This window comes from Vicia villosa, linkage group LG4 (assembly GCF_029867415.1).
Source record: "Vicia villosa cultivar HV-30 ecotype Madison, WI linkage group LG4, Vvil1.0, whole genome shotgun sequence".
NCBI classification, from domain to species: domain Eukaryota; kingdom Viridiplantae; phylum Streptophyta; class Magnoliopsida; order Fabales; family Fabaceae; genus Vicia; species Vicia villosa.
The window spans coordinates 5,714,227-5,729,083 of NC_081183.1; the positions used below are offsets into that span (position 1 = coordinate 5,714,227).

Consider the following 14,857-nt stretch of genomic DNA (forward strand, 5'->3'; position numbering starts at 1 on the left):
ACCACAAGAACACCCTAATCCAACCTGTTTCTAAAAAGAGATATGGGATGCACTGAAGGGGATTGGGGACAACAAAGCTCCCGGTATAGACGGATTCAACTCCAAGTTCTTCAAGAGTACATGGCAGGTTACCAAAGCTGATATTATCAATGCTGTCACTGATTTCTTTGTACATAATAGACTTTTTGCTGCTGTTAATTGCGCCTTGGTGACTTTGATACCAAAGAAACCTGATGCAAAAACTATGAAGGAAATGCGTCCGATTGCGTGCTGCACTACCATATACAAGATTATTTCAAAAATATTGACCACTCGACTCGGTAAGGTGATTGATACGATTGTTGATGATAGCCAATCGGCTTTTATCCCAGGAAGGGTGATCCAAGACAATATTATTCTAGCCCAAGAATTGATGCGAGGCTATAGCCGGAAAAATGTGTCACCTAGATGTACTATCCAAATGGATATACAAAAGGCATACGACACGGTCGAATGGCAAGCCTTAGAAACTATTATGTGTGAAATGAACTTCCCAACGATCTTTATCAGGTGGATTATGACTTGTGTCCGAACTGTCTCATACCGTTATGCAATCAATGGACAGGTGACGGGTATTCTGAAGGCCAAACGTGGACTACGGCAAGGAGATCCAATCTCCCCATTACTCTTTGTGTTGGTCATGGAGTACTTGCATAGATACCTACAAGATCTGAAAGCTCAAACTGAATTTAGATATCACCCCCGTTGCAAAAAGCTGAATATTACTAATGTCAGCTTCGCGGATGATATCCTTCTGTTCACTAGAGGGGATACCACTTCTGTCCAGACTTTGATGAAGAAAATTGAGAATTTCTCCAGTGCTACAGGTCTAAAAGCGCATCCTGCAAAATGTCACATCTATTTTGGTGGTGTTCCGCACCATACTCGGACGACAATTTTGAAGAATACAGGTTTTACGGAAGGAGAGTTACCATTTAAATACCTTGGCATCCCTCTTGATAGAAAGAAGCTTTATAGTCACCATTTCAGGCCCCTATTGGATAAACTCGTTGCGAAGATAACGCATTGGACAGCCCGGTTATTAAGTTACGCAGGTTGCAGGCAATTGATAAATAGCACCCTATTCGCCATCACAGCCTACTGGATGAAAATTTTTACCTTCCCTAAGATCGTTATCAAACAAATTGAGACGATTTGTCGGAATTTCTTATGGTGCGGAATGAATGGCGTGAGCAAGAAGGCTCCCATTGCTTGGGAGAACATATGCAAAACGATCTCTGCAGGAGGACTGAATATTGTGTCTTTGCAGGTGTGGAATAAAGCCACAATTGGGAAGCTACTGTGGAACATTCATCTCAAGGCGGACAAACTGTGGATACGTTGGTTGGATACTTACTTCCTTAAAAATAAAGACATTATGCTGTGGCAGCAGAGGGATAACATCTCATGGACTATGCGAAAGATTGTGAAAGCTCGCGATACTATTCAAGCAACTGACAGTTGGAAGGAAGCTATCACAAAAGGTAAATACAAAACGGCAGCTATGTATAGAAACCTCTTAGGTGAGTCCGGACAGGTGGCGTGGAAGACAATTCTCTTGAATAATTATGCGCGTCCAAGAGCCATGTTCATTCTTTGGATGGCACTTCACGGGCGACTCCCTACGAAGGATAGACTGGCCCGGTTTGGTATAATTACGGATAAAAGTTGTTGTTTTTGTGATGGTGAAGAATCACTTGAACATCTCTTCTTTGAATGTGGGAAAACAAAACAAGTTTGGGTGGACATTCTACACTGGCTACACTTTAGGAGATCCCCGTTGGGATGGAAAGCTGAGTGCGAGTGGCTTATATGCGAAACTAAGAAGAAGGGATGGAAGCGGAATGTATTGAAGATTGCCATAGCAGAAACTATCTATGCAATTTGGAGAGGGAGGAATCATATGGTATTCTCTCAAAAGTGCTTAGATACTAATATAAAGGATAGAATTATGGAGAACATTGGCATTAGATGTAGTATGTATAAGAAACTAGCTGTGCATGTCAAAAGTGTAAACACTCCCTTATGCTAAGTTGTGTTTAGTTTTTACCTGGATCCGGTTGGATCGGTTTGTATTAACTGTTTTTTTGGATATTAATAAAGTTATGCTTTTCTCCAAAAAAAAAAAAACTATATTATGTAATTGATAATTTATTATAATAAATATTAATAATATTTAAAAGTATATATATAATACATAAGTTTGTGAGTTCTTGTCAACTCAATTTTAAATAGATTTAAAGTATAAGTATAGTAGTATAAATTAAAAAAAATATATAATAAAGACATCATAAATTACAACTCTTATGCACTATATGTTGTTAAAATAAGTTTTTTATTTTTTTATTAAGTGTAAATAACAATTTATAATAATTGACATAAATTCAAAAATATTTTATTAATTAAATTAATAAACCGTGTAGACGACCATCATAATCATCAAAAAATTCTTCAAAATAAAACTGTTAGAAAACTAAAGTTCTCAAATAAAACATAGACACCTCTAAAATTTCAAACAATTTTAAATTTAAGATATATATATATATATATATTAAGTAAAATATAACTTATAATTAATGAGTTAATATATTTCAAATCTTTGAAAAAAGTTATATATAATTATAAATCTTTTGCAATTATAACATTTGCTGCTCCCTCTAATATATATATATATAATAGAAATTAACGGATAAAAAATTACGAGAAAGAGATAGTGAATTGGAGCTAACTTAATAAATGAACAATTCAAATATTATTATTCTTTTTCAATATATAAATTATCTTTTATTAATAAAAAATGAGAATAAATTTTATTCACTAAAAATGAAACAAAAAATTTTCATGAATTTTTAAGAAAAACTCAATGATATATGTTATTATATGATAAAAATATTAATTTCCATAATATACTTTACAACTACTAATAGCTAAAAAAAGAATATTATTATATTTATTACCTTTATAATAATTAAATTTCTTTGATATTAATATGCTGTTTCTGATAATTCAAATGCAAATCTCTAAAATAAACAAATGACATTTAATTCTATTTTGTTTATAAAGTATTTTAATATTTTATTTTATTTTTCATAAAAAAGTTCTTCAATTTCACAAATGTGTTTTTTTATTTCCAATCATACTCACTTTGTTTAGGTTTGATTTTAATCATCTATTTTCTAAATTCTAAATCCAAAATCTAAAATAAATTTATACTATTCTAATCCTATATTACGAGTCATTGACCTCTCTTTCAATATCAATAATATCATAATGGAAGCCTGACTCATATAGTGGAAGTCTAAGCTAATAATGTGTACTTATCTTATCATGTTCCTTGCATTTTGCTTTGTCGGTAGTAGTATAAAAGCCATTACGCTGAATTTTGCAATTATAACCATATTTTAAAATTATCTTATCATGTTTCTTGCAATTTTGTCGGTTGTATCATTATGCACAAAATTAACCAGAGTTTTAGTCATGAAAGCAATAGTGATTATATCCACAGATGAAACCAATTTATAGTTTGAAAAACTTTTAATAAATATATAAATACAACTTTTCCAAAATTTATAATAAATAAATTTTCCATTATTTTTTAATTTGATTATTTTCAAAAAATAAATTATGTCCTTGTAAACTTAAATTATATCTTTTTGTTCTTTTATTTATTACAATTTATACAACCAAAAAAATAAAAAATTGTAATCTCCATAAAAAATCAATTTTTTTTAAATTAGAATTTAAATAAAAATTAAAAAAAATCATTAGAAAAAACCTTGCAATTAATTTCATAGCAAAGATGATTATTATTTTTTTTTGAATAGCAAGGATGAATTTTGAAAACTCTATCTTTTAATATTATGGAAATTGAGTTGTGGGTATGAAATTATTTACATATTTTATTTGATATTATTGATTATTAGTACCATTATTTTTTTATGTTTGTATTTGTTGAATTTCCGCATGACAATCGGTAAAAACTTTTTATCATAATATTTTATTATTATTATGAAAAGAACAAATGCTTTTTATCAGCATCCATCATTATCATGGTGGAAATGATGTCTCCTATTGGATGAACATAACACGTTCAGCGATGGAAGAACACTAATTAATGTAGTTGAAAATAAAACGTGGTTTTTAAGGTTGATTCAATGAATAGAGATGTCTCAAAGGAACTTGGTCGTCGTCAACTAGGGTCCAACAAAAAATGCAATTGAATTACTAGTACATTCTCAATCTCACAAAAGCCAAATTTCTACTAAAATGGGGACACCCTTTTAATATTTTAATGTCACTTTTTCTATTTTAGGTATTTTAATCACATGCACACTACAGTACTTAGTACAAAAGTTGTCATAATGTGGGGAATCCATTCAAAGTGATGAAAACGTGGCCGTGGGGAATCCACTCAAAGTGATACAGTGATGAGAATCGTGTGAACAGAGTGATACAAAAGTTGGGGCTTGTCCTACTATAGTACTACAAAAGTTGTCTATAATATAATGTGGGAATCTCAAAGTGATAATATGATAATTAAAGTGAGAACCTGTGGACTGCTATAAACCCAGCAGTCAGGAAAGAGAAACTCAATGTTTTTCTTACTTAAATTTTATTTATAGTAAAATATTAATTTAGAAATAAAAAACATAGATTGTATTACTAATTTTAATTTGTTCTTTAGAAAAATAGACAGACATTAATTTATTCTTATTGTTAGAAAATAATAAAATAAAAGATATGTAAAACACTAATTTGATATTTTTAAGTGGCTAGAAAATACTTCAAAATTTATGGCTAAGTTTTAAAATGTGAAAAGAAAAATTTTAATAGGTAAATATATATATATATATATATATATATATATATATAATTTATTATAATAAAATAAGATAAATGATTTGACCAATCAATTATAAATAAATACTAGTTAAGATAAAATATAGAATTTTTTTTATATTTAATAATAATTTAAATTAAATAAGTCTAACCTACAAAACCAAACCAAATTGTTTTTTAGCCATAACACCAAATTAGAGAAATATCTCCAATTTATTCTGAATATTAATTTAAATTAATTATGTCTAAAATATCCTAACCAAATTATTTTTAAGCCATTTATAACACCAAGTTAGAGAAATATTTTCAATTTATTTTAAATATTGATTTAAATCAAATATGTCTAAAATACAAATCCAAATTAAATTGTTTTTAAGCCATATATGACACTAAATTAGAGAAATATTTCTAATTTGTTTTAATTATTAATTTAAATTAAACATGTCTAAAATAAAAATAAAAATTTTAAATTAGAAAAAAACTAACTTGTGTCCCAAAGGCACAAGTTAATAAATTATTTATAGAAAATTTATTCTTGGAGCACGTGTATTCAATGTGATAAATTTAAATATAATTTTATTATATTTAATTACATTTACTTTTTTTAATTATAATACCCTTAACGTGTATCATAAAGACACATGTTAATATGACTCTTTAAATTATTTAAGACAAAACTCCAACAAAACATTTTAGTTTATGAAACTTTCACAACATAATATTTTTAGTCTCGTAAGTTCGACCGCTTTACTAAGTTACACATTAATTTAATCAGTTGAAAATAATTGATTTTAGATTCAAACATTAAAAAAATTTAGAAGACATGCAAGCAATGGTAGTCAGGGACGTACCTAAATTGTGGCAGGGTGTGACTATAGTTTTCAATTTTTTTTTTAAATATTATATATACACACTTAGTGAATTAAATTAGAAAAACCTGACTACAGAGTTTAATATTAACTTACTCAAATAACATACTTTATTATTGAATATATATTTTTAGTGTTGTATTGTTTATATTATTTTATTTAAAATAAAAAATCTACCATCTAAAAGACTAGAACCTTTTACCTTCTTTTTAAAAACTAACTAATATATTCAGTGACTATATTATGTAATTGATAATTTATTATAATAAATATTAATAATATTTAAAAAATATATATAATACATAAGTTTGTGAGTTCTTGTCAACTCAATTTTAAATAGATTTAAAGTATAAGTATAGTAGTATCAATTAAAACAATTTATAATAAAGACATCATAAATTACAACTCTTATGCATTATATGTTGTTAAAATAAGTTTTTTATTTTTTTATTAAGTGTAAATAACAATTTATATTAATTGACATAAATTCAAAAATATTTTATTAATTAAATTAATAAACCGTGTAGACGACCATCATAATCTTGAAAAAATTCTTCAAAATAAAACTGTTAGAAAACTAAAATTCTCAAATAAAATATAGACACTTCTAAATTTCGAACAATTTTATATTTAAGATATATATATATATATATATATATATATATATATATATATATATATATATATATATATATATATATATATATATATATATATATATATATATAAAGAATTGAGTAAAATATAACTTACAATCAATGAGTTAATATATTTCAAATCTTTGAAAAAAATTATATATAGTTATAATTTTTTTTCAATTATACCCTCTAAAAAATATTCAACAGCGAATTTTAAAATTACATGTGATACCATTGTGTCTTTGTATGTTTAAAACACTTTTATTTAATGATTCAAAGCTTGTTCTTAATTTGGTGCCAGAGCTATAATTAAAAATTAAAATTTTCAAATCATTATGACAAAATAGAAGATAATGCTTCTAACTCATTGCATTATTTTCCAAGTGATACCATATGTTAAAATTCTAAGAATATAATTTAGTACACATTTTATTGGTTTGTATTAATAAGACTTTTGTTTTTTATGCTCTTGGAATTTATACTACGTACGGCGGTCTTATAGTTATTATTAACTCCAAACATAAAATAAGAGCATCTTATACGAGCACCATTCCTTTTCAAAGGACAAAACAAAGTGTTAGAAAATTTCGGACTCAGATTTTCTTATAATGTTTGTATGTTCGACACGTGGTGGAAAAAATGTATTATTGTATTATTATTATTATAATCAGGCCAAATAAAAGTTGGACAGTCATGGAAGTAAACTAGAATAAGGTACCTTTTCAAGGTTTTCCTTTTGTTTTATAAAAATATTTTTCAATTCTATAGTATGAAACTTCTCCATCAATTTTTTAGTAAACATTATTTACAATACTCAATTTATAAAATTGACATTTTATTTATAAAATTCTTTGATATCCTAACAAACTTTAATTTTCAGTATACATTATTTACAATACTCAACAATAATTTATAAACCGAATTACATTAAAGCAAAAAAAAAAACACGCAAATTATTTAAATAATTAATAAATTGAACCACATATTATAAACAATTCAATCAACTAAATTTAAATTTATAAACATGTTTTAACTTATTTAACGTTTTTATCCTTTTCTTCTTACTATACTATGTTTAATATATATATATTTTTATATATATATATATATATATATATATATATATATATATATATATATATATATATATATATATATATATATATATATATATATATATATATATATATATATATATATATATATATATATATATAGTCACTTGTAACTTTCCAAATTGCAAGTCTCTAGTTTTAATTTAAGCTATGTCTACTTAAAATAATAGTTTATTTTACTGAACCTAATAAAAATTATTATTTTCACTTTTTATTGTGAGTAACCAATTGCAAAATGCTTAATTATTTTTTAATGATATCATAATCTCATATTATGAAGTAATCGGTAAAGTTTGTTTCTGCAAGAAAATCTGAGGTAAATAAAACTTAGAGTTAATAGTCATTTGTCCCCTGCAATAGTAGCGATATTCGGTTTACCTCCCTTTTAAAAAAAAAATTTGTTTTATCCCCTGTAATATTTGGATACCCCCTAAACGTGTAAAAAACCAGGGAGTAAAATCAAAAAAATATATTTTACAGGGGGTAATTTTCCTTCTTAGGGGGCAAAAGACTTACAATTTTAATATTATAGGGGGGTAAAACAATTTTTTTTTTAAAAGAGGGATAAACCAAATATCACTACTACTGCAGGGGACAAATGACTATTAACCCTAAAACTTACTTATCTGGTGCTATACATATCTTATAAACTAGTAGATAAGTAAATATAAGATTTTCAAAACGTTTTAGATTCCACAAATTTGTAGTAATAATTTTTTCAAAGTTTTTGTAATCTAAATACTCAAAAATTAGTACTAAAAAGTATGAAGTCATTTGTCACTTTAAACACGGATATACATTAATGAATATTCCAAAGTTTGTTTTTGAACCAATTAAAATATAAAAACGGTTTGTAATTATAAATTAGTTTAAAATTAATTTATATATACAAACCGGTTTATCACATAATGAAAATTGTTTTATTGAAGGAATAAATATATTTATAGAAGGAATAATGAAAATTGTTTTTCTTTAATGCCTATAGGCGATAATATAGGATGAAAAAATTTAAATAACAATGTTTATAAAAAAAATTACATAAAAAACAAGGTTTTCAGAAAATTTACCAAAGTGTCTAGGTTTTGCAGGATCCCCTAGATTATGCGCCAAACCATTTGGCGCATTAGTATAAATTTTCTTGAATTAGCCAATTCATTTGGCGTATATGTGTTTGTGAAAAGTAAAAAAAAAAAAAAAATCCACATTTGCGCCAAATCATATGGCACATACTCCTAATTTTTTAACTAATGCGCCAATCCATTTGGCGCATACTCCAGGGAATCTTCAAAACCTAAACACTTTGGTAAATTTTTTGAAAAACTTGTTTTTTTGGTAATTTTTTTAAACCTTATTATTTAATTTTTTTCATAATATAGTACTACTTTTTATTTAAATTCAAGATGTTGCCAGCTACTCCCTCCGTTTTTTATTATAAATCGTTTTAGACTTTTCACACAATTTAAGAAAAATAATAATTATTGTATGAAAATGAGAAATTATGAAGGTTTTTCTAAAATTATCCTTCATTAATGATATATGGAAGATAAATTTACATAATTGAAAGGAAAGAGAATAATAAATATTTAAGGATATAATAGGAAAAATAGCATTAATTATTCATTGGAATTGTAAAGCGACTTATATTTAAATACAATTTTTTTTTCCAAAACGACTTATAATAAAAAACGGAGGGAGTATAATATAATACTCCATCCGTCTCATAATAAGTGTCTCATTTGCACTTTTTTCATGTCTCAAAATAAATGTCTATTTAGAAAACCAATGCAATATTTATTAATTTTTTTCACTACTATACCCCTATTTATTAACTTTCACCTTTTTCAATTCTGTTGCACTTTTCCTTTTCCTTTTCCCTAATTCATTGTTTGTTTTGTTTTTGTTTTCCGTTAGGTTGTACTCAAAACGTGCAGCTTATTGAAGACTTGAGGTTCACTACTGCAACAACAAAGATTAAAGCAACTCTTGATAGCGAGTTTGTCATTGCTTCAGGTGAACTAGTAGCGATTAATTCAGCGCTGTTACTTGAATTTGTGTAGGATATTCAAATTTGTTAAGTATTTGATTTGATGAAACCATAGGCATTGTGATAAATTAGGAATTTGTTAAGGATATATATTAGGTCAAAATTAATGGCATTCATGTTGTTGATTCAATATTGAAGGTATATATCCGCCGCAAGTAAAGGTTTATGAGGTCAGGGAGTTCGGACTGAAATTTGAAAGACATTTGGATTCAGAGATCATTGATTTTCAGGTGCTTTCATTATAATTACTGAATTGGTTCATGTGGCACTGATTGCCAATTCTCCAATTATGTGTTTTAAAGTTGTGTTTATATCTAGGTTTGTGAATACCAAGGTTTCTTCCTTAGGCTTTATACATCTATAATACATATTGCTCTTGAAATATACTGTTTTATGCCCAGAAAAAGTTAATTATTACATTGACGTGTTTTGTGGAGCATCTAGGTTTCATATACATTGGTGATGATGACTATGACGACGATTGGGAAGTTGTGGAGAGTACTGAATTGAACGAAGCTTTCAGCACCACAACTGCTTTTGTTGCTGCCGCCGCTGCCGATCGTCTCTCTAAAAAGGTTTCCACTTTCCAAATGTGATTTCTAATAATGAGTTTGAATTGTTATCTCCGATGGAATCATTAGAATATCATTGCTATGACAGTATAGAACAAGAACATGGGTTACCTATAAAGCATTTGAAAAAGGTTACTTTCCTTTATGGATATATGCCTATGCAAAAATGTAAAATCTCCTTGTCTTGGTACTTAAGGAGAATAAGTTAAATGGTACTCTACCAAATAGTTTAGGACAACTTTCTAAGGTGTCATACTTATATGTTTTTCCAATTAGTGGACAAACATGATAATGGAATACCATTTTTCATTTTATTACAGTTTCTTTTAAAATTATTTTTTTAATTTAAATAAATAATTCAATGCCATTTATTTATGCAGTTATACGTACTGTCCCACTGTTGTTGATTTCATTAATTATCTCGCTAAGTGTTGTCGCATGCATATAATTAAAACAGGATCTCCAAAAGCATGCTGATTTCATTTCAAATTAAGCTATAATTATATTTATTCTTTTGTAGGTACTATTCACTAACATGAGTGCTTATGAAGATTATATGACACATAAGGTAAACAATAAAATATATGAGAATAGGTTTCTCATTCATGATTTAATCTTTCGCTATTTCTTATTTACAATCATTGACTCATAAACTTATAAAGTTACTGAAAGTAAACTTGCAACCATCACCATCACATTTAAATATTGTTACTACTCACATGCATATAAATTGAACTATTAATTCTACATTAATTGATCCATTTTTCACTAGGCAACAACATTTGGCATGAAAAGTGTCATTTACGTACCACAAATCAAATCAGATACGGTCGCAGCATTATCTGCATTCTGTGATAAGGCCACCATGGTGAGCAACGGGTGAGACATAAAAAAGAAAAAAAAATACTAATCAATAGTCCACATTTGAATAGAAAATCATGCATCTTTAGGTTAAACCTGCTACTAATCCATTTGGTTAACTATAATATCAGGGTGTTTTGGTTGCTCCAACTCTTTCAATAGGATCAATATTATTACAGCAGGCTGCAATTTCAGCTTCTTTTCACTACCGCAACGTCGAAATCGTGGAATCCAAGGATAATGCAAATGTAATAGTTTATGTTTTTCTCTATAGTTACTTAACATTACATCAATGCTCAACCATATTGCGAACAGGATCTTCCATCAGCATATGCAAACCATATTGCGAACAATCTCTTTAAGCTCGGTGAAATCTATAACAGAGAAGAAGATTCCTCAACAGATGTTTTGGTAAGAACAAAAACACCTTTAGTTCATACACAAAATCAATACAAATAGTGTGAGATAGTATATAACTTGTTTCAGTTATTTGTTACATGAAAAGGCAAGGGGTCAAGTTTTGGGAGATGGAATTCGTGTTACATAGTTTGGTCTTACCAGAGCTTCCTTCAAGTACAACAATTCACTTTTCTGGTCTAGGAGAGGTATGTCCTTCCCCAAAACCGAAATTTAAGCATGTATTAACTTTGTAGCATCAGCACCTCCAGAAAAAAAAAGTGTGTTAGTGTTGGTGTTCAAAACCGACACAGATTATTTTATTCATTTTTTAAGTTATTATGGGTGTCGCATCGGTGTCATGTTTAGCTGTCTGTTTCATAGCTATTATCTTCTCATCATGAGTTGAATTGTTGCAGATTTACACCATCAAGCATGATATTACAGATGTATAATGTCTCATGCGAGGGTTGTTGTTAGCCATTAGAAAAGTAGGGCGACTCAAGTTACCTCAACTATTTCAAGTCTAAGGTTTATGCTAGTTCTATATAATATATAATTCTGCTTAATCTGATTCAATTTTGTTTGGGTCCCTTACTAAGATTTGTTGCACTCTAACTTTTCAGGTTTTGCATTCCCTTGAACTCTTACAAACTATGCCGCCAAAAAAGTTCAAGAAGAAGAATATATCTACTCAACATGAAGAAGTCACTCAACCTTTGAATTTTGATTTGTAATTTTTTTTCTTTTTGACTTGGTTGACAAATGATTAGTAATAGCTTGGTTATTTGAATCATTTTTAGTAATGTGACTATATAAGTATTTGTTACGTAACAAATTTAACAATTTGAATGTCTTATTTAAATTCAAAACATTATAAATTATAGTTGTATTTTTATATTATGGTTATTTTAATATATAATCTATAATGTTTCAAAAAATTAATAAAACAAGAAAATTATATAATTTGAGATAGAAAGTATCTGCGGATTTACCTGCGGAAATTTTCTGCGGATTTACCTGCGGAAATTTCCTGCGGATTTACCTGCGGAATTTTCTGCGGAACTTCCTGCCGAAAATATTACCCACGAAGGTTTTAGCTGGGGACAAGAAACCGCAGGTAAATCCGCAGGAAATGTGTTTCCTGCGGAAATTTAGCTCAAATCCGCAGGTAAATCCGCAGGAAAATAGAGTATTTCTAGTAGTGTCTACTACCTATAAAAAATAAGGGTACTTTAGTAAATGATATTAACTTTATCATTAAAACTAACACATTTAATTATTTTCTTAAGAACCGTGCAAAACTCAAATAAGACACTTACGAGACGGAGGGAGTACTATTTTTTCTTTGAATTCAAGATGTTGCCAGCTATAATATAGTAGTACTACTTTTTTGTTAAATTCAAGATGCTGCCAGCTAATCCTTTGTACCATTCAATACTTTTAGCGGACATTAGTAAGGGTTAGAGAAAGAAAATCTATACTTTGTTCCTTTGGACACAAAAAAAAAAAATTAATTGATAATTTTATTTACTACGAATGTATTAGAAAACAATGAAACTTATTAATGTTATTGAAAAAAAATTTAGTGATCTAGTCATATTTTATGTTAAACGTTTGTTTGTTTTAAATAAATTTTTTTAATAAACTTTAGAATAATTGATGAAATTTTTTTCGTTTTATCAATTAAAATTCTCCGGTTTGTTTGTTTTTCTCCGGTTTGTTTGTTTTAAATAAGAAATTTTAAAATTTTATAGAATTGTAGATGTAATTTTTTTCGTTCAATCAATCAAAATTCTCCGGTTGAACTATAAGTTCGGAAGAAAATGTAAGATAGCTAGACTTTAATATTTTAAAGAAATAAATATTTGGAGATGAAATTTTATAGCAAAAATTATCCAACTCAATTGTAATTTCTACGAATTTAACAAAATTATTTTGTTTTATTTAGAGTGTAATTTTCTTTTTCAAAATTTTTCTTATCTTTTTATAGTCGGGTTTAAGAATTTGGGTTTAAGAATTTTAATTCTCCTATCAATATCATCTCTCTTTAAATAAATTATTATATATCAACAACACAATTCTTAAAATATTGTTTGGAATTGATGAAAGCTAGTATACTTTCAACTTTTTCATTGAAGTAGCAAGAAAAATAGTGGGGGAATCAATTCTTACGATTTACCAAATATGATAGAGCAAAAGTTAAAAGAAACAATGAAAACTATACCCCAAAATATCTAGTCACATTTCTTTTGTATTATTCGAACTCAAAACTATTATTAATAATATTTGAAGTCCATTATGTGTATTAATAATAAAAGATATTTGTTTTGCTCCCATCACGTGGTATGTGGAATATGATTTATGGAGAATATTTCTAATTTATTGAATTATTTTAATGGGATGTCATCTATTTATTTTTTATGGACTAAGAAGAATATTAACAATTCCGGCATCGGAACAAAATAAAATGGATAGATTACACATTTGCAGCTTTATATTCCTACTTACTCCTAAAAAGTGAATGATTTTATTAAAAACAATGTATGTATCTTATATTTACCATGAATTGAGATAAAAAAAAGTAAGCATAACTAAAAGATGTTTTTCTTCTTTTGTTTTTATTCTATTTTATGAACAGTGAAATACAAATATTTACTCATCTATCTCAATATGAATTGGAGTGATTGAATTATTCTTCCTTTTTTGCTTTGATAAGAAAAGTGATATTGATGGAGTACAAGAGATAATCCAGCCCAATATAACAGAAGATATGTTTAAATTCAATATCACATTGAGACACCTCTAGCCACATTCTATAAAGGGTTGTAGAGGGATCTCACCATTCTATGATAAAAAAACTATATGAGTCACAAACATTCCGATTTTGAATTTAATATTTTTAATTAAATTTAGAATGCTTAATTTCATTTAATTTTAACTTTCGAGATAATTGGATCTTATTAAAATTATTTATAATTTTATTTAATTAAATTAATAGAGAATAAGGAGAAATTGAGAGAATTGTCAAGAGTTAAGGGGAAGCCGTTATATTTAACGAAAATAAAATATGGCTTATTTAAATAGAAAGAAGAATTAGACTAAGAAACTAGAGCTGGCAATAGAGTAATAGAAAGCCCAATTAGAGGCAGAGTAGGAGAAGAGATTTTCCATAGCCGTAGCTTGAAGTTTGTTGTGAAGTCGAGGTAAGAGAGGAATCGTTTATGATATGAGTGTTTAAGCATGAGGGATAGAGAACATTTTGTAACGCCCCGAATTTAATTAATTGGTTAATTAAATTAATTAAGGATTTAATTATCAGAAATTATTGAAGTTGGTGATGTATCGGTATTAATCCAAGAGGAGTGATTGAATTGTGATGTAGTTTGAGCGGTTAAGTCAATAGCCGGGTAACTTAGTCGGTTTAATCAGAGAAATAATATTAGGAATAATATTATTATTTTAGAATAATTAATTAATTAAG

At 27.6% G+C, this 14,857-nt stretch overlaps 1 protein-coding gene across 1 annotated transcript; it reads left to right on the forward strand.

Annotated features, from left to right (window-relative positions):
- Positions 1 to 9,390: 9,390 nt before the first annotated feature.
- Positions 9,391 to 12,298, forward strand: LOC131598741 (dihydrodipicolinate reductase-like protein CRR1, chloroplastic). The gene is made up of 7 exons (XM_058871317.1): positions 9,391 to 9,510; positions 9,683 to 9,774; positions 10,637 to 10,684; positions 10,889 to 10,984; positions 11,109 to 11,225; positions 11,293 to 11,388; positions 12,000 to 12,298. The coding sequence occupies exons 3-7, from the start codon at positions 10,652 to 10,654 to the stop codon at positions 12,108 to 12,110; spliced, it is 453 nt and encodes a 150-aa protein (XP_058727300.1). The 5' UTR covers positions 9,391 to 9,510; positions 9,683 to 9,774; positions 10,637 to 10,651; the 3' UTR covers positions 12,111 to 12,298.
- Positions 12,299 to 14,857: the final 2,559 nt, after the last annotated feature.